This window comes from Hemitrygon akajei, chromosome 31 (assembly GCF_048418815.1).
Source record: "Hemitrygon akajei chromosome 31, sHemAka1.3, whole genome shotgun sequence".
Classification (NCBI taxonomy): domain Eukaryota; kingdom Metazoa; phylum Chordata; class Chondrichthyes; order Myliobatiformes; family Dasyatidae; genus Hemitrygon; species Hemitrygon akajei.
This window is the reverse complement of record NC_133154.1, coordinates 12021625-12042361: the sequence shown is the minus strand read 5'-3', so window position 1 is coordinate 12042361 and position 20737 is coordinate 12021625. Positions and strand designations below refer to the sequence as shown.

At 46.2% G+C, this 20737-nt stretch overlaps 1 protein-coding gene, 1 long non-coding RNA gene and 2 other non-coding genes across 4 annotated transcripts; 3 read left to right on the top strand and 1 right to left on the bottom strand.

Moving 5' to 3' along the window:
- Positions 1-3281: 3281 nt before the first annotated feature.
- On the top strand, positions 3282-6163 carry fmc1 (formation of mitochondrial complex V assembly factor 1 homolog). Its single transcript, XM_073033979.1, has 2 exons — positions 3282-3492; positions 5811-6163. The coding sequence occupies exons 1-2, from the start codon at positions 3367-3369 to the stop codon at positions 6012-6014; spliced, it is 330 nt and encodes a 109-aa protein (XP_072890080.1). The 5' UTR covers positions 3282-3366; the 3' UTR covers positions 6015-6163.
- A 9034-nt stretch (positions 6164-15197) lies between these two features.
- On the bottom strand, positions 15198-15279 carry trnal-aag (transfer RNA leucine (anticodon AAG)). Its single transcript has one exon. It is a non-coding gene; the product is annotated as a tRNA-Leu (tRNA).
- On the top strand, positions 15276-18658 carry LOC140719019 (uncharacterized). The gene is made up of 2 exons (XR_012096843.1): positions 15276-16096; positions 18019-18658. It is a non-coding gene; the product is annotated as an uncharacterized lncRNA (long non-coding RNA).
- Positions 15714-15795, top strand: trnal-aag (transfer RNA leucine (anticodon AAG)). Its single transcript has one exon. It is a non-coding gene; the product is annotated as a tRNA-Leu (tRNA).
- Positions 18659-20737: the final 2079 nt, after the last annotated feature.

Sequence of the window (20737 nt, the reverse complement as noted above, 5' to 3'; positions counted from 1 at the left end):
TGAAATAATAACTCTGTTTCTCTTGCCACAGATGCTGCCTGACCAGCTGAGTATCCCTGACGTTTCAGCATTTTACCAGCTTTACTTAATGCACTGAGAGATCGGTCTCTGATTTCCATATTTTTTTGAAACCTAGCTTTCCAGTGCAGATAAGAAGTACCCATTTCTCTGAGCAATTTCGGGCATTTCAAAATCAGAATCAGGTGTAATATCACCAGCATATGCTGTGAAATTTGTTGTTTTGTGGCAGCAGTTCAATACAAGACTAATAATACAGAAAAAAACTGAATTACAGTAAAAAAAATATAAAAATAGGTATCGCAGAAACAGAAATAAAAATGTAGTGAGGAAGAGTTCATGGGTTCAATATCCATTCAGAAATTGGATGGCAGAGGGCAAGAAGCTGTTCCTGAATTGTCGAGTGTGTGCCTCCAGGCTTCTGTACCTCCTCCCCAATGGTAGTAATGACAACAAGGTATGTCCAGGGTGGTGGTGGTCCTTAATGACGGACGCTGCCTTTTTGAGGCATCGCTCCTTGAAGATGTCCTGGATACTACAGAGGTTCGTGTCCATGATGGAGCTGACTAAGTTTACAACTTAGCTTATTTTGATCCTGTGCAGTAGCCCCTCTCCTCCCCGCCCCCCATACCAGATGGTGATGCAGCCAGTCAGAATGCTCTCCACGGTACATCTGTAGAAATCTGTGAGTGTCCTTGGTGACAAACCAAATTCAATCAATATTTAATTGTAAGTATCACAGTTCTGCCTATTTATAAACATTCTCTAAGTACCTCTAGCTGTTTCAACAGCGTCCATTACTTTCTCCCAAGAGATCGGTATTGTGAGTTAATTTAACTTAAGCCATCGACCACTTAGGAACAGTGAGGTGCCCAGAACCAATACCTGGAGACCTCTGTGCCTCTCGCTCCCTGACATCACCCCGCCCTGCTTACGCTTGAAAAGCAAATCCCTTTCCCCCTTCCAAACTTTACTTTTACAATCCACAATTCACTGACTCTGCGTGTCATAAGAACCAAGGCACATTACAAATAAAAATCAACTTCAGTCAAGGGATTTTGCGAGATAAACGTTACACATTTTGAATTATTCCTACTCTGAGATCGACCTGTAACTGCCATCCCTTCGCCTTCCACCGTTTAAAATGCTCTCATTAGATGGATCCCAAATTTCAGAAGAATCCAATATTCAGACTGAATTAAAACTACAGAAATCAAAGAATAAAGCAAAATGCTGTAAATACTCCACAGGTCAGGCAGCATCTTATTTATTTATTGAGGAATGGTGCAGAATCAGCCCTTCCGCTCCTTTGAGCTGCATTGCCCAGTAATCCCCCAATTTAATCCCACCTGATCATTTACAATGACCAACCGGCACGTTGTTTAACTGTGGGAGGAATCCCATGTGGTCACGGGGAAGAATGTACAAACTCTGGGGATTGAACCTGAGTCGCCTGTACTGTAAAGCATTGTGATAACCACTACACTATTGTGTGGAAAGAGGAACAGAGTCACAGCTGACAAAACATGGACTCTGTTTTGCTCTCTCCACAGACGCTGGATCAGACCACAGCTGGGAGAAAGGGCAGGAATCCCGACTCCTTCTCCCTCCCCACCAACAGAATTCTCCTTCAGGATATTGCTGAAAACAATCACTCCTCACCTATACCACCACAAGAGGCTCAATTGTATAAATGACAAGCAGAATGGGATACCAACAGTGATCGGGGTTTCTATATTTCACAGGTGATCCAATGGTAGCAGAGATGACTTTTTATAATAAACACAAAGTACTCTGCAGATGCTGGGGTCAAAGCAACACGCTGGAGGAACTCAGCGGGTCGGGCAGCGTCCATGGAAACGAACAGTCAACATTTCGGGCCGAGACCCTTTCCACGGATGCTGCCCGATCTGCTGAGTTCCTCCAGCATGTTGTGACTTTTTATAATACTGTTTACATTGTAAATACGTGCTAGCACTTATGTAATTATGCAAATTTTATTCCATATTAATGTTTATAAATGAACTTATTTTTATATAATTCTACTTTTTAATAATTGTTGATTTTTTTTTTGCATGTAGTGCCAACACACTGGAGCAAATTCCTAATACATGTAAATATATATGGCAAATAAAGATCTTTGTGTGTGGCCAGGGTCAAGAGCGCCATTGAGAGTTTTGAAGCTTGGGTAGGGATTTCCTAATGCCTAATCCCTTGGACAGCGTTGGTGGTGTGGAGAGGGGAGACTTACAGCCTGGGCAACTGCCGGTCTTCCATTTAAAAAAAAACCTTGCCCAGGCTTGCGCCCTGGAAACTTTCCAAGGTGCAAATCCATGGTCTATCGAGACTAACGGAGGCCTACCTAGAGATTTAAAAAGTGGGATCTCAAAGGGTGGAGTCTCAGGATTCTGAGCACAGATACACAAAGATAGACAATGTGTGGCTGGAGAGCTGGTGAAGGACAAGGGACTGGGGACACTCCTGGGGCAAGTTGACAACTCTACAGGCCTGATGGGTCACACCTCAAGCAGGAACATGACCCAGCTCCTCGCAGGGTTTGTTGGAAAGGGTTAGACTGATCTGGTAAGGGTACCTGCGAGCAGATTTGGACAGCAGAAAGCCCAAATGGACAGAGTTCAGATGGGGGAGGGGGGGGGGGGGTTAGGACAGCTGTATAGACCATGCATGATGATAACCAGAATGCGTTGGGGAGGGCAGGGGAAAGATTTTTTAAAATGGCAAGATAAAATCAAAGACTTTATTGGAAAGTGTGCAGCATGTCTGAGGGAATAGGGAAGTCGGTGACCCAATTGAAATAAACAGATATGAGCTAATAGTATTTATAGACTTGGCAACATGATCAAAGCTGGGAATTGGATATTCAGGTGGTGTGATACTTTAGTGTAGACGGATATAAATTGTGGGGGAGTGACTTTTTAATACATTGACGTTACTCCCACTGTTAATGTCAAATCAAAATTATCTTAATCTTTCGACAATTATCACCTCATCATCCCATCTTTAATTAAAAGAATCATCCTAGCCCGTTATGCTTCCCGCTGTCCTTCTGAAAGCATGGCTAAAGTTGGAGGAGACGAGAATATTATATTAAAAGATCAACTAGCATGAAGACAGAGAATTACACAAACAGACGGTGGTGTTCGTACCGTCACAAGACAGGGAGGAGGCGGGGCCAAGAGGGGAGGAGTAGATGACGAGACAGGAAAGGGGCGTGGGCAAGACGAGGAGGAGCGGATCTAGCGCCGCCTTGTGGCGAGCGGCGGCCCGCGGACCGATCCGCGATCGGCGATCGATTGGTCCGGCTGGCGCGGCCCAGTCGTTCAAAAGATGGCGGCGGCGTCCCATCCACTGCGGGTGTTCAGGGCGCTTCTGAAGGAGCTGCGGAGCCAGGGCAGCGATTACCGGCATTTCGCCGCTTACCGATACATCACGGAGCAGTTCCGGAGAAACCAGGTGAAGCCCTGCAACCGGCGGAGAGGGCCCAGCCAATCGGAAAGGGAGATGAGTGGCCGGGGCGGGTGTTGCTGGATAATTGACGGCATGGTCAGCCAATCATGACGGGGACTTACTAAAGCAGAGGCAGATATTACAGCGATTTATAAACCAGAAAATAATCATCGTGTGAGTGTCATCAAGATCGGGGCTAAACGTCTTGAGTCAGGATTCTAGAAAACTCCGAGTCAGGAGTCAAAGGTCAAGGTCAGGGGTATGAGGATGCGCAATCCTGGATCATAGAGACAGTTGAAAGGTTAAAATCCGAGGACAGACAGGATTTAGTTCACAGTTAAACGGGCAGAGACCAATTAGTATTTCCTGGGGTAAGAGGTCACCAAAAAAGGGACAGAGCCATAAAGTTACTGCCAGAGCATTCGGGGCTTGAAGCTCTCAGTAAACCGAGCAAAGAATTTCGTTGGACTTTGGTGTATGTGAAAATAAATGTGCCTGTGTGTGGGTTTTCCCCTAAAATGCTCCGATTTCCTTTCCCCTCCCAAAGACGTGTAGGTTGGGTTGGCTGGCCGCTGTAAATTGTCCTCCATATTGAGGCGAGTGGTAGTGAGAATAGGTGTGTGAGCGAATCATTTGCTCGGTGAGATGGCTTGAGGGCCAAATTGCCTCTCATGTTGGAAAAAAAATGCGCAAATAGGTCACGGGATCAGGGCAGACAAAAAAAGGCTTAGATATTGATTAGGCGTGATGCAAAACAGAATCTAAGGGGCCGAGGAGACGAATGGCTACTGCCAGATTATATGAGAGCTCTCCCTCTGCTGCCCAAGGTCAGAAAGAAGAAATAATGAAGTAACAATCCACTTACATTCACCTGGGAACCTCCTCCCAGCCCTCTCCAATGCCAGCACGTCTTTTCTTAGATGCAGAGCCCAAAATTGTTCAGAATACTCTATTGTGAATGGTTTTGGGCTCCTCATCTAGGAAAAGATGTGTTGGCATTGCAGAGGATTCTGAGAATGTTCACAAAAATGATTCTGGGAATGAAAGGGTTATCATATGAGGAACATATGATAGCTCAGGGCCTGTACTCTCTGGAATTTAGAAGGGGGGGGGGGATCTCATTGAAACCTTTCAAATGTTGAAAGGCCCAGACATGGTAGATGTGGAAAGGATGTTTCCCGTGATGATGGCATCTCGGACAAGAGGGCACAGTCTCAGGATAGAGGGGCATCCATTGAAGACAGAGATGCAGAGAAATTTCTTTTAGCCAGGGTGTTGGGTTGGTGAATTTGTGGAACTTATTACCACAGGCAGCTGTGGAGGCCAGGTCATGGGGTGTATTTGAGGCAGAGATTGATAGGTTCTTGATTGGACATGGCATCAAAGGTTACAGGGAGAAGTCTGGGGAGTGGTGCTGAGGAGGGGGGAAATATCAGGCATGATTGAATGATGGAGCAGACTCGATGGGCCAAATCCTGCTCCTATGCTTTATGGTCTTACGGCAGGAATTTGTAGTGTGACAGCAAGTGGCTGTGAGCAAAGATTTGCCTCACCCTACGTGTGCACGCAAGAATAAACCTGCTGGACCAGGAATGGGGTCCTGGATTTCGCTGCCGTGAGGTGCAAATCTCCAGGTGCCGGGCTGGTTGGCGGACAAGCTGTCCAGTGGGTGCTGCAGCCAGAACAGCAGCGTCGCATCATCCATGGATTTGCTGTTCTGGTACAACCAGGCAGCTCTCTTAAAAGCTGGCTAGTCGTCCGTAAGACCAAAAGACCAGAATCAGGCTATTCAGCCTGTCGAATCTGCTCTGCCATTCAATCGTGGCCGGTTTATTTTCCCTCTCAACCCCATTCTTCTGCCCTCTCCTTGTAACCCTTGACGCCCTTACCAATCAAGAACCTATCAACCTCTGCTTTAAGTGCACCCAATGACCTGGCCTCCACAGCTGTCTGTGGCCATGAATTCCAGAGATTCACCTCCCTCTGGCTGAAGAAGTTCCTCTTCGTCTCTGTTCCAAAGGAGCGTCAGCTGTGCCCCTCCCCCCCAAGTCCTAGACTCCCCCACTATAGGAAACACCCTGTCCTCGTCCAGCTGTACGGTATTTGATAGGTTTCAGTGAGGTTCCTGGGGTCATTCTTGTGAGCTTCCTCTGGACCCTCTCCAATGCTGGCACGTCCTTTCTGAGATAAAAGCTTCAAAATTGCTCACAAGATGCTATTTTGGGCGAGTTTTCTGTCCGGCCTGTCCTTTGGCGGGGTCTTGCTGAATGTGGCTTCCTTGATTTTCTGTATTGGGACTGACAGCGCAGCCGTTACCATTGCAGGTCACCAGTGAGAAGCTGTGCCGTGCTCAGCAGGAACTCGTCCACCAGGCCTCCACCTACCTGTGCTTGCTGCAGAACGCCCGCCAGCACCTCGCACTGCACCACAAGTACCACGGCAAGGGGGAGCGCTCAGCCCGGGAGATAGCACAGCAGGTCGGCTTCGAGTTGCCGCGGCAGCCCGGGGGCAAAGGGTGGGAGAAGTGAGGAGCCGAGAGGGATTCCAGCAGCCTCGCTTGGTGTGTTCCCAGGATGCACTTTTCTCCGGCCAAAATAGATGGATGATGTGGACACTTGAACTTTTCTAGGCACGGCTTCTGAATGACTTGCGATGTAAATAAAGCATTTAAACCCCATCTGCGACTGTGTCGTGGCCCTTCGTCCAGTTCCTCCTTGTCAACCAAGTAGAGTAACTCACACAAAACGCTGGAGGAGCTCAGCAGGTCAGGCGGCATCTACAGGAGCACAAATAGTCAACATTTTGGGCCCTACAACGGGAACTGACATCAGGAGTACTGATGAAGCATATTAGCCTGAAAAGTCAACTATTTACATAGAGCATGAGAAATAGGAGCAGGCCATCTGGCCTGTTGAGCCTACTTTGCCATTCGATAAGATCATGGCTGATCTGACCATGGACTCATCTCCACCTACCTGCCTTTTCCCCATAACCCTTAATCCCCCTACTATGCAAAAATCTATCCAACCTTGTCTTCAATATATTTACTGAGGTAGCCTCCACTGCTTCATTGGGCAGAGAATTCCACAGATTCACCACTCTCTGGGAAAAGCAGTTCCTCCTCATCTCCGTCCCAAATCTACTCCCCATGAATCTTGAGGCTATGTCCCCTAGTTTAGTCTCACCTACCAATGGAAACGACTTTCCTGCCTCTAATCTATCCCTTTAATAATTGTATATATTTCTATAAAATGTCCTCTCATACTTCTGAATTCCAGCGAGTGCAGTTCCAAGTGACCCAATCTCTCCTCACAGTCTAACCCCCTCATCTCTGGAATCAACCTGGTGAACCTCCTCTGCACCGCATTCCCCTTCATCGATGCTGTCTGACCTGCTGAGTTCCTCCTGCATGTTGAGGAGGGTTACTCTGGATTTCCAGCATCTGCACAATCTCCTGTGTTTATACCCAGCTACGCTAGTCCCGTTTGTCTGCGTTGGACTGATATCCTTCTTAATGTTTATTATCCGTATATTCATCCTTTCTAAGATAAGGGGCCCAAAACTGCTCACAATACTCCGAGTGAGGCCTCACCAGTGCCTTATAAAGCCTCAACATTACATCCTTGATTTTATGGGGTCGCATTTTGTTTTTCTGGATTACATGTTCCCAGTACTATTTTTATTTGCCCAGTTTGACATTTTTTTGGTTGTTTGTTAATGTTTTTTTTTGGTAAAATTTTATTTATTTTTCATGCAATAAAATGAATCTCAAGGTGATGTATATAACATACATAATAAGATAAATTTACATTGAATTTTGGATTGCTTGATGGTCATATTTTTCCTTCCTCCTACACCACCTCCTTAGCCACGTATTAAACTGTATAATCTTCCTAGTTCTGGCCTCACTAGCACGTGGTACAGGTAGCAATCCTGAGATCACAACCCTGGAAGTTCTGCCCTTTAACTTAACACCTAACTCCTTGAACTCTCTATGCAGAACCTCATCACTCGTCCTACCCACGTCATTGGTACCTACGTGGACCATGATTTCTGGCCGTTCATCCTCTCACTTAAGAATGCTGAGGACTTGACCCTGGCCCCTGGAAGGCAACCTACCATCTGGGAATGTCATTCTCACCCAAATAATCTCCTGTGTGTTCCCCTAATGAATGAATCCCCCATCACCACAGCGTGCCTCTTCTTCCCCCTTCCTGACTGAGTCACAGAGGCAGACTCAGTGCCAGAGACCTGGCCTCTGTGACTTCTCTCTGTCCAGTCATTCCCCCTGCTGACAGTACCCAAAGTGATATACCTGTTGTTGAGGGGGATGGCCACAGGGGTACTCTGCACTAGCTGCTTAACCCCTTTCCCCTTCCTGACAGTCACACAGTTTCCTGTGTCCTGCACCTTGGGAGCAACTGCCTCTCCATATGTCCTATCTATCACCCCCTCAGCGTCCTGCATAATCTGGAGTTCATCCCCTTCCAGCTCCAACTCCTCAATGAGGTTTGTTAGAAGCTGCGGCTGGATGCACTTCTCGCAGGTATTGTCGTCAGGGGCACCGGAGGTCTCCCTGACTTCCCACATCCTGCAAGAGGAGCTTTCGACTCTCCTGCCTGCCATCTCTCCTGTCCCAGTTGAGCAGATATAAAGAAAAGAAGGGGAAAACTTCAGCTTCTCTTTCCTTTGCTTTCTCTGACTGAAGCTTCAAGATGATCACTTTGACGGTGGCCATCCTTCCTTTAATTTGCCGTTATAATCAATCCCAGATACTGATTGGTTGCTAGGCAAAGCTCTATCACACTGCCGTGACCCACTGTTGCCTTTATCCTTGGGCAGCGAACCTGATTGAAGCCCCCTCCTCTCCAAACTTCCGATGCCCAGATTGGCCGCTGAGGCCTGCTTGGTGCAGGAGTGTTCTGTGTTCTTTGGAAAACCTCCCAGGTCTAATAGCCGGTTTGTCCTCTGTCACTAAAGTGGTCAATATCCGGGAATAGTAGTGAATATGCCAGCCCGCAGATGAACATTGGGAAGTTTTGATCTGAGCCATGAATTGGCCATTCTCATCTGGGAAGTCTCCTTAAGGTTGTTATAGCTGGGGAGGGAGGGTGGTTAAGTGGGGATAAGCTCCCACTACCTATTAAACGCTCCCAGTGACATCTGTCTCTAATGGCCTCTGACAACCAAGTCCAGCTCCTGGCCTTCACGTGTGGCTTGGCGGAACCATTTCTACTGACAGGAGAAGGGGCAAAGGTGGGTCACTGGCAACTTAAAACCAGTCACCGGGCAGATGGAGCTCGTCAGCCGAGGTTGGCAGCTCATCTAGGAGAAGGAAAACTCTGATCTCAAACCTCCGCTGCCTTTGCAGCCAGACCCACTCATGGGGAAGGCTTCAGGAGTAAATTCCAAGGAAAAGTCTGAAATTGGAGTTCCTAAGGCAATTCTACGATGAATTCAATGCTGACTGGCAACTCCTGCGACACTCTGCAGTCTCTGCCGTTACTTTGAATTTATCAGCTGTGTGGAGAGGGGGAGTCTGCTGCACGGGCAACAGCTTGCTCTCCATATCGTACTGCCCCGGCTTGCGTATCTCAAAGACAGCTGGGAGGCAACGCCCACGGTCGACCCCACCCAACACAGGCCCTCTCCTAGGAAAATGTCTGCTCAAAGTCTCTGTGCTGGCCAAGCATTGTTATGAAATATTCTTCAGGCATGAGAAGTTGTCATAAGGTGATTGTTGGCTGTACGGCCTGGAGGTCAGTGAGTTCTCCACATAGATGCTGAATAAACACTGACAGGAAAGGGATTTTCAGAAACACCCTTTTCCCAAATCTTGGAAAACTGCTCCTGTACTAATGTGAACTTCCACACGGCCATGTCCCTCTCTTCCAAAGTTTGTCTCTTTCTGAGACATGCACAAATTGGAGAGTGATGACACTTTGCTAACTGCTTCCAAAGCAGCTGAGGTTTTATCGGAAACCCTTTGGCGCGGCCACGTAAATTGGAGATTATCTTCTCGCTGCCCTGCGGTTTCACACTGAGATTATCTAAATGCTGAGTCACATCAGCACTGAGTCCTCACATCGGTTCTTTCAGAGCGACGCCTTTTCCAGCTCACAAACGAGTTGATCTCAGGTCATGGCCCCAAGTCTGTTGAGCACCGAGCCACCCAAGTGTTGTGGCGGTGGAGTAGGTCGCTGGAGCCTCTATTTGAATATCTGAAGGGTCCGCTCCTCAAGTTTAGATTATGCTTCAGCCCCACACTGCTGGTCACTTGGTACAGAGGGAGCAGTGTGCCCCTCAAGGGGATCTCCTGGTCACTTTGCTCCCAGGCCTGGCTAAGCCAGACATCCTCAGGTCCGTGCAGTGGGCAGCCGAGGTCTCTGCCCCTCTCCAGGGTGTCCATAGGCACAAAGGGGGATTTCTGGGAACGGTGGGCCCCACAGGGCTCGACTGTGTTGGTGATATTAATAATCATACTTTGATTTGAAACTATAAATAGTTTATGAAGCTCTGATTACAGTTCAGGGCATCATTGGTGAAGAAAGGTTGCATATAAAAGCATTATCACTAAACTGTACACCAGTTCCTTGGTTTATTTGGAGAAGCTGAAACTCAGTGTCTGTGAGCCCAAGTCCGCTGGAGGCTGTAGGCCAGAAAAGGCACTCTGTCTGGGGATAAGAAGACTGTGTATGTGCGTGGATTAGGATGAAGCAATGGGGCTTGTTTTGCAGTCGTTTTTGTCATTTGCTATGTCCTGTGTTGTTCTCCCAAGTATCATGAGCAGGCAATGTTGGCGCCGGAATGTCATCGAGAAGCACAGAAACAGGCCCTTCAGCCCATCTAGTCCATGCTGAAACTATTTAAATGGCTTACTCCCATACCCCTACTATCCGTGTATCTGTCCAAACTTCTCTTAAACATTGAAATTGAGCTTCCATGAACAACTTGTGCCGGCAGCTCACTCCACACTTTCACAACCCTCTGAGTGAAGAAGTTTCCCCTCGTGTTCCCCTTAAACTTTTCACCTTTCACCCCTAACCCATGACCCTCTGGTTGTAGCCCCTCCCAACCTCAGTGGTAAAAGCTGGCTGGCATTTTCCCAATCTATACCCCCCCCCACATAATTTTGTATACCTCTATCAAATCTCCTCTCAATATTCAACGTTCTAAGGAGTACAGTCCCAACCTACTCAATCTTTCTTTATAACTTGGGTCCTCAGAGAACAGGCAACATTCTTGTAAATTTCCTCTGTACCCTTTCAAACTTGTTTACATCTTTACTGTAGGTAGGTGACCAAAACTGCACACAAAACTCGAAATTAGGCCTCACCAGCATCTTATACAGCTTCAACATAACATTCCATCTCCAGTACTCAAAGACTTTAATTTATGAAGGCCAATGTGTCTTTACGACCCTATCTACCTGTGACACCACTTTCAATGAATTAAGTACTTTACCTGTTTGTTCTATCACACTCTGCAGTGCCCTACCATTCACAGTGTAAGACCTACTCTGTGTGGCCCTCCTGAAGTACAACACATCACACTTGACTGCATTAAATTCCATCTGCCATTTTCCAGCCCATTTCTCCAGCTGAAGCAGATCCCTCTGCAAGCCTTGATAGTTTTCCTCACTGTCCACTACACCCTCAGTCTTAGTGTCGTGTGCAAATTTGCTGATGCAGTTAACCGCATTATCATCCAGATCATTGGTAGGGATGACAAATGATAACGGACCCTCCACCGATCCCTGAGGCACTCCTCAAGTCACGGGATTGTATAGGATGACATATATGTGCTTACAGCAAAGGTCAAAGTAAATTTATTATCAAATTTATGCTTTTTCCCACGTCCTCTGATATTGGCCAACTTTTTGAAGTGATGGTCACTGAACAGAATGCTTTGTCATTTGTCCACTGTTTATGCCATTACACAGAACAGCCAGACTGACTTGCATACCTCACTCGTTTGTCACTTACCAGGTCAGCTGCTTGGGCAGTCCTCAGTGCATTTGTAAAAGAGCCACAGGAACAGAATTGGGCCATTAGGGCAGCTTGTCTGTCTTCCCCCACCCCTCCCAATCTCCTTATGTTTTCTGCTTCCCCCTTCCTTCCCAGTGCTGATAAGGACTCTCGGTCTGAAATGTTCATTCACTCCCTAGATGATCCCTGACTTTGTGTGTGAGGTTCTAAATAGGCGACAGGATTTATGACCAGAACACCAGCTGCTGAACTGGATAAGGAAGGCCCAGCCATCGTGATTGGAGTGCAGTGCTCCTGCATCCTGACTGGCTGCATCACTGCCTGGTACGGGAACTGTACCTCCCTCAGTCGCAGGGCTCTGCAGACAGCCCAGCGCATCTGTAGGTGTGAACTTCCCACTAGTCAGGACATTTATAGAGACAGGTGTGTAAAAAGGGCCCAAAGGATCACACCAACCACAAACTGTTCCAGCTGCTACCATCCGGGAAACGGTACCGCAACGTAAATTCCAGGACCAACAGCTTCTTCCACCAGGCCACCAGACTGATTAACTCATGCTCATGTATGTTATACTGACTATCCTGCTATCTTGTTGTACATAAATTACTATAAATTGCACATTCCATGTTTAGATGGAGACGTAACATAAAGATTTTTACTCCTCATGTATATGAAGGATGTAAATAATAAAGTCGATTCAATTCAATAAATGTTTTGACAGATATTATTTCCTGTCTTTAGGCAGTTTGATTCCCATGTTGACATCATTTTGAACCTGGATATGAATGCTTCAGCCTCGTCTTTAGTACCGACATACACTGGGTCCTGTTATTATTGAAAACCGTAAGAAATAGGAGCAGGATTAGGCCATTGAGGCTGTTGTGTTAATTTATTATCGTTCCTCTGTAACATCTGCTTTAAATATACCCAATGACTTGGCCTCCACAGCTGCCTGAGGCAACGAATTCCACAGATTCACCTCCCTCTGCCTGAAGAAATACTTCTCCATCTCTGTTCTAAATGGACGTCACTCTGTTCTGTGGCTGTGCCCTCCAGTCCTAGACTCCCCCGCTGCAGGAAACATCCTCTCCACATCTACTCTTTCAAAATTTGATAGGAATTCAGTGAGATCCCTCTCATTTTTCTAAACTCCAGCGAGTGCAGGCCCAGAGCCATCAAACACTGCTTGTACATCGACCCTTTCATTCCTGTGATTAATTTTTGTGATCCTCCACTGGACCCTCTCCAAAGCCAGCATATCCTTTCTCAGAGACGGGGCCCAGAACTGCTCACAATACTCCAGGTGCAGTCCGACCAATGCTTCACAAAGCCTCAGCGTTACATCCTTGTTTTTATATTCTAGTCCTCTTGAATGAAAGCTAACAATGCGTTTGCCTTCCTCACTACTGAACCAACCGGCGAGTTAACCTTGTGGAAGTCCTGCTCCTGAGATAACAATCACCTCTGTCTTCTCATTCAGCATCTGAGTGAATGTGTTGACATAACTACAGGTGTGGCAGAGTGGTGAGTGCGTGGAATGGGCTGCTGGCAATGTGGTGGAGACGGATACGATAGGGTCTTTTAAGAGGCTTTTAGATAGGTACATGGAGCTTAGAAAAATAGAGGACTATAGGCAAGCCTAGTAATTTCTAAGGTAGGAACATGTTCGGCACAACTTTGTGAGCTGAAGGGCCTGTATTGTGCTGTAGGTTTTCTATGTTTCTATCTGGCATCAAGGACCCCCTTCACCCAGGACATTCCCTCTTCTCATTGCTACCATCACGAAGGAGGTACAGGAGCCTGAAGGAACACACTCAGCGATTTTGGACTATATACTGCATATATTTGGTAATTTATAGTTTTAAAAAATCATTATGTATTGCAATGTACTGCTGCCACATAACAACAATTTCACAACGGATGCCAGTGACATTAAACTTGATTCTGATTCAGAAAAAATTTCCACTGATCCTCCTTGGAAAGCTTTTCGTCGTTCACAAGCCGTACCCTTAACATACAAGGCAGTTTCTAGAGTGGGTTACATGGTCGGCACAACATTGTGGGCTGAAGGGCCTGTAACGTGCTGTAAATTTCTATCTTCTATGTTCTATACAAAATTTCTTCCTTTCAGGAGCTGGTTTATTTTTGTCAGACCTGCTTGAGTGTACACATATGCTACACCTAGCCGGTCCAGAGAACACAAACATTACATCTGCTGAAGATCAAAGCCAGGGCACCTGTTGGCTCAGAGGAGAACTAATAATTAGACCTGCAATTTTTACTACGCATTATAGATAACATTATGCTAATCCCACAAAATGAGATCTAAGAGCCATTCTTGTGTTTTCTCAACACTAGGACGTAAGAAACCATCTTGTGTACATAATGCACCATGAATTATTTCTCCAATGTGAAGACTTTATCTGCCAGTGCTTGTGTTGATTGAAGTTCCCCGTGATTACCACCACTGTTACACACACCTCTAGTTTTCTGATTGAATGCACGCCCGATGTTACAATTACTGCAAGTTTTGCTATTTGTACCTACTTGTGTCCACTGGCTCTCCCATATCTACTCTACTAGACACAACCCTGAAGAAGTCAAGTCGCTTTTATTGTCATTTCAACCATAACTGCTGGTACAGTACACAGTAAAAACAAAACAATGTTCCCCCAGGACCATGGTGCTACATGAAACAACACAAAACTACACTAGATTACCCGAAACAACAAAAAACTACATTAGACTTCAGACCTACACGGGACTACATAAAGTGCACAAAACAGTGCAAGACAGTACAATAATTAATAAACAAGACAATAGGCACAGTAAAGGGCAAATTACAATATAATAATAAATTATGTAAATGTAAACAATGTTTTAGCAGGAATTGAGAAAGTAATGAGCAAAACATGACCTTTTGGTAAACACAAGAAAGTCTACAGATGCTGGAAGTCCAGAGCAACTCCACACTAAATGCTGGAGTTACTTGGCAGGTCAGGCAATTATTCTATGGAAATGATTAAACAGTCCATGTTTCGGGCTGAGACCCTTCTTCAGACCTTCTGATGAAAAGTAGCATTCCCTTGGTTTCCCGACCTGCTGAGAATTTCCAGCTTTTTCTGTTTGTATTACAGACAAAATGTATTCATACTTTGATGACAAGTTTACTTTGAACTTTGTGAGGTGTTGAACAGGGAATGTATCAGTCGTGAACAAACAGCAGAGCAGACTCGATGGGCTGAATGGCTTAATACTGTGCAACTCACGCACGATGCTGGAGAAACTCAGCAGGGTAGGCAGGACTCAGCAGGATTGCCGAAGGGTTTCGGCCCAAAATGTCGACTGCACTCTTTTTTTATATAGATGCTGCCTGGCCTGCTGAATTCCTCCAGCATGTTGTGTGTGTGTGTTGCTCGGAATTTCAGCATCTTCAGACTTTCTTTTGTCCGTGGCTTAATACTGTACTTATTTGTTATGGTCCTGTGGCTTGTGTTGGCTGTTAACACAAACGACACATTTCACTGTATATTTTCAAGTACATGTGATAAATACATCTGAATCAGGGGCTCTAGCAACTGTTTTTACTGCTGAATTTCTCCAGCAGTTTTATTTTGCTCCGGAGTCCATCATCTGCAGTGTCCAGTTATTGATTTCATTGTTGTTGAGGCAGTGGCCGCTTGTGGAGGGAGTCCTGCCCGGTGTAAAAGGGTAAAAGATGACTGGCAGCGGTGGGATTCGAACCCACGCCCCCGAAGAGACTGGAGCCTTAATCCAGCGCCTTAGACCGCTCGGCCACGCTACCGACTGACGAGCTCGTCGCACAGATCCGCTCTGAAGCGAGCCGTTTAATGATGCAAAAGCCGGTCGCTCGTATTATCGATCGATCCCGATCAAAACGCTCTTTCCGATTACGGGAACTGTTAATTCGCAACCGGCTGTAAGGTCCGGCTGCTACCCGACGCGGTCGCGTTGGACTACGATGCCTCAAACTACGAGGCCGCACGAAGGCTGCGGCCTGGCGCTATCCGCGGATCGTCACCGTTGAGGGTCCACCAGGCCTGGGGGAGCGCGATCACTTTCTTTTAGCATCGGAGGAGCTTGTTCCCTTGTCCAGCTAATCCCAGTTACAATGAGGACGGGTGTGTGGACACATTTGTACACTTACACGTAGTTTATAAGTAATATCTCGGTGTACCATCACTTCTAGTAGGTGTTTACGGAAACCAGTGTTCATAAGGTAGCGTGGCCGAGCGGTCTAAGGCGCTGGATTAAGGCTCCAGTCTCTTCGGGGGCGTGGGTTCGAATCCCACCGCTGCCAGTAACTTTTGCTCTACCTTAATAGTAAATTAAATATACTATTCAAATATGCATGTAATGTTTTCACATTTCGAAGTATACTTATTATCAAAGTGCATATAATTCACCAAATACAACCCTGACATGTGTTTTCTTGCCAGAGGCATACTCAGTAAATCCATGAAACAGAGGTGTAAAGTGATTAGAACAGTGGCCTTGTGGTTTCACCTGTGCTGATGGAGATCGTGGAGGAGGTGTTGCTGCCAATCTGAACTGACTGGGGTCTGCAAATGATGAAATCAACGATCCAACTGCACAAGGAGGTATTGAGGCCAAGCTCTTGAAGATCATTGATTAGTTTTGAGTGAATTATAGTATTGATAGATAGATAGATACTTTATTCATCCCCATGGGGAAATTCAACTTTTTTCCAATGTCCCATACACTTGTTGTAGCAAAACTAATTACATACAATACTTAACTCAGTAAAGAATATGATATGCATCTAAATCACTGTCTCAAAAAGCATTAATAATAGCTTTTAAAAAGTTCTTAAGTCCTGGCGGTAGAATTGTAAAGCCTAATGGCATTGGGGAGTATTGACCTCTTCATCCTGTCTGAGGAGCATTGCATCGATAGTAACCTGTCGCTGAAACTGCTTCTCTGTCTCTGGATGGTGCTATGTAGAGGATGTTCAGAGTTATTCATAATTGACCGTAGCCTACTCAGCGCCCTTCGCTCAGCTACCGATGTTAAACTCTCCAGTACTTTGCCCACAACAGAGCCCGCCTTCCTTACCAGCTTATTAAGACCGTGAGGCGTCCCTCTTCTTAATGCAGAACTATAGTTGATAAAGAGCATCGTGATGTATACAGCTTTACTGTCCAGATGCCCCAGCATTGAGCAAACAGCCAATGTTGTGGACCTGTTGAGCTGGTAGGCAAATTGGAGTGCATTCACGTCAGTTTTCAAGCAGGAGTTGATATGTTTTATCGATAACCTCTAAAAGCACCTCTTCACAGTGGATGTGATCCCCAATCTGAAGCCCTGGATGAACTGAGATCTGAAATTTGCTGAGGGCCAGATAAGTCATTCAAGTCTGGCAACCAAGAACGCTACAAGAGGTGCAGGAAGGACCTCCAGAAAGCCACCTCATGGGCAAAGTGGAGATTCCGGGCAAAACTTGAATCATCGAGGGATGCTCAATATCCGTGGCAAGGCTCGAATGCTATCACCTCCTACAAAGTTAAATGGAGTAACATTTGGGACAGCAGGGGCTTGCTTCCAGATGTGCTCAGTGCCTCCTATGCTCATCTTGACCGTCAGAACATGGAGGAACCAACACAAACCCCCATTTTTCCTGATGGTCCTTTGACGTTAGTATCTGAAGCTGATGTGTGGGCTATCTTCAGAAGTGTGAATCCAACTAAAGCATCCGGATCAGTTGGGATAACTGGTCTTTAACCTCTCACTTTGGGAGTGTGGGTACTCAAGCAGGCTTCGATTATACCAGTGCGTGGTGACCTGCCTCGATGACTATCGCCTAGTTGCACTTTCATCCACAATGATGGAGTGTTTTGAGAGGCCGGTGATGAAACATATCAGCTCCTGCCTGAGAGGCAACTTAGACACACTTCAATTTGCCTACCAGAGCAACAGGTCCACAGCCATTCCATTGGCTCTTCACTCAACCCTGGAACATCTGGACAGCAAAGGTGCCTAGATCAGGACACTCTTCATCGACTACAGCTCAACATTCAATGCCATCATCCCCTCAAAATAAATCAATAAGCTCCAAGACCTTGGCCTCAATACCTCCTTGTGCCACTGGATCCTCAATTTCCTCACTTGTAGACCCAAGTCAGTTCGTACTGGCAAATGCATTTCCTTCATGATCTCCATCAACACAGGAGCACCACAGGGATGTGTGCTTGGCCCCCTGCTCTACTCACTTCACACCTATGACTGTGTGGATAAGCACAGCTCCGACACCATATTCAAGTTTGCCGATGACACCACTGTGTGGGCCACATCGGAGGTGGTGATGAATCAGCATACAGGAGGGAGATTGAAAATTTGGCTGAGTGGTGCCATAACAACGCCCCCTCACTCAGTGTCAGCAAGACCAGGGAACTGATTGTAGACTTCAGGAGAGGGAAACCAGAGGTCTGTGAGCCAGTAATCGTCAGAGGATCAGAGCTGGAGAGAGTCAGCAGCTTTCAATTCCTGTGTGTTACTATTTCAGAGGACCTGTTCCTGGACCCAGCATGCAAGTGCAATTGCGAAAAAAACGCGGCAGCACCTCTACTTCCTTAGGAGTCTGCGGGGAATCGGCAGGACATCAAAAACTTTGACAAACTTCGTGTATGGACCGGCTGCATCATGTCCTGGTATGGATACACCAACGCCTTTGAGCAGAGAATCCTACAAAAGGCAGTGGGTTTGGCCCAGTTCGTCGCAGGTAAAGCCCTCCCAACCTTGGAGCACATCTACATGAAACGTTGTAGACAGCATCCATCATCAGATGGGAGGTAGGAGGTACAAGAGCCTCAGGACTCGCACCACCAGGTTCAAGAGCAGTTACTACCCCTCAACCATCAGCCTCTTGAACAAAACAGGGACCTACACTCACTTGCCCATCCATTGAGATATTCCCACAACCAATGATCTCACTTTAAGGACTCTTTATCTCACGTTCTCGTTATTTATTGCTATTGATTTATATTTGTGTCTGCTTGTTGTCTTCTGCACTCTGGCTGATGTTTCACTGACCCTGTTATAGCTACTATTCTAAAGATTTGCTGTGTTTGGCCGCTGGAAAAAGAATCTCAGGGTTGTATGTGGTGACATATATATACTCCGATAATAAAATTTACTTTGAACGTTGATTGTCATTGAGGCGGGATACAATGTTTCTTATTTATGAATAGAAAATAGAATCGATCTGCACACAGAGACCCTTCAAGGGTTTTATTGTGTTTCTGTTTTTCGACCTTTTTGTTCTTTCTTTTGAAATTGTGTCTAATTTATGATTTTTTGTGAAAGTTGCTTATATGATGCTATGTTCCTGCGATGCTGCTGCAAGCGGGTTTTTCATTGTATGGGTGCATTTTTGACAGTTATTTAGATGTCCTTTATTCACAAAATATATTGTTATAATGCAAACACGAGGAAATCTGCGGATGCTGGAAATTAAAACAACAACACACACAAAATGCTGGTGGAACGCAGCAGGCCAGGCAGCATCTATAGGAGAAGCGCTGTCGACGTTTCGGGCCGAGACCCTTCGTCAGGACTAACCGAAAGGAAAGATAGTAAGAGATTTGAAAGTAGTGGGGGGAGGGGGAAATGCGAAATGATAGGAGAAGACCGGAGGGGGTGGCGTGAAGCTGAGAGCTGGAAAGGTGATTGGCAAAAGGGATACAGAGCTGGAGAAGGGAAAGGATCATGGGACGGGAGGCCTCGGGAGAAAGAAAGGGGGAGGGGGAAACACGAGAGGGAGAGGGAGAACAGGCAGGGTGATGGGCAGAGAGAGAAAAAAAAACAATATGTCAGGGATGGGGTAAGAAGGGGAGGAGGGGCATTAACGGAAGTTAGAAAAGTCAACGTATAATTCTCCGTAACTTTCGCCACCTCCAACGGGATCCCACTACTAAGCACATCTTTCCCTCCCCACCTCTTTCTGCTTCTTCCTATAATATATCGTATGTCGACATATCCTATCATATCATATATTCCTATCATACAAACGGTATGTCGACAGTGCTTCCCCCTATAGATGCTGCCTGGCCTGCTGTGTTCCACCAGCATTTTGTGTGTGTTGTTTTTATTATAATGCACGCTGCTTATTCCGTGATCTTTAAGGAATTTCATTGCACCTGCTATATATGGCGATAAACTAATCTAATCTGTAAAACTTTCTGGCAGAAACCGCTGTGAACTAACCAATAGTTCCTGTAGATGCTGGAATCTGAATCAACCAACAAAGTCCACTTGTTCCTTCCCATGTAGCCTGACGGTAGGGGATTCCAGGACAAGAGGGCAGGACTTCAGGATTGAACGACATCCATTTAGAACTGAGGTGCGGAGAAATTCCTTTAGTCAGAGGGCGGTATTGTTACTGCGAGCGGCTGTGGAGGCCAAGTCATTGGGTGTATTTTAAGGCAGAGATAGATGGGTTCTTGATTAGCCAGGGCATCAAAGGGTATGAGGTGAAGGCAGGGGAGTGGGAATGACTGGAAGAATTGGATCAGGCCATGATTGAATGGCAGAGCAGACTCGATGGGCTGAATGGCCTTCTTCTGCTCCTATATCATGCCATTATGGTCTTCCCACCAATCTCCCTCCGGACACTTACCTCTGCCAGTAGGACAAGTGCTCCACCTGTCTCTACACCTTCACCCTCACCAACATTTGGGGCCCCAAGCAGTCTTTCCAGGTGAGGCGATATGTCGAGGTCTTCTACTGTATCTAGCTTCAATGTTCAGAGTGACTTTATTACCAAAGTATGTACAGCGGGTGTCACTACCTTGAACCCGATTTTCTTGCAAGCATTCGCAATAGATCAGAGAAATACAATAGAATCAATGAAAAACTACACGCAAAGACTGACAATGTACAAATGAAGACAAATTGTGCAAGTAATACAATAATAAACAGTAAAGAGAACATGAGTTGTAGAGTCCTTGAAAGCGCTCTTTGGAGTAGCACAGTTGTCTTAGTCTATAACTGAAAGTGCTCCTCTGGTCAGCCAAAGTGGCATGCAGAGGGTGAGAAACATCGTCCAGAATTGTCAGGATTTTCCACAGGGTACTTTGTTCTGTCACAGCCTGCAGTGTGTCCAGTTTGACTCCTATAACAGAGCCAGTCTTTCTAATCAGTTTATTGAGCCTGTTGGCATCACCCGTGTTGATGCCATTGCCCCTGCTCACCACCCCATAGAAGACAGTACTGGTGACAACAGA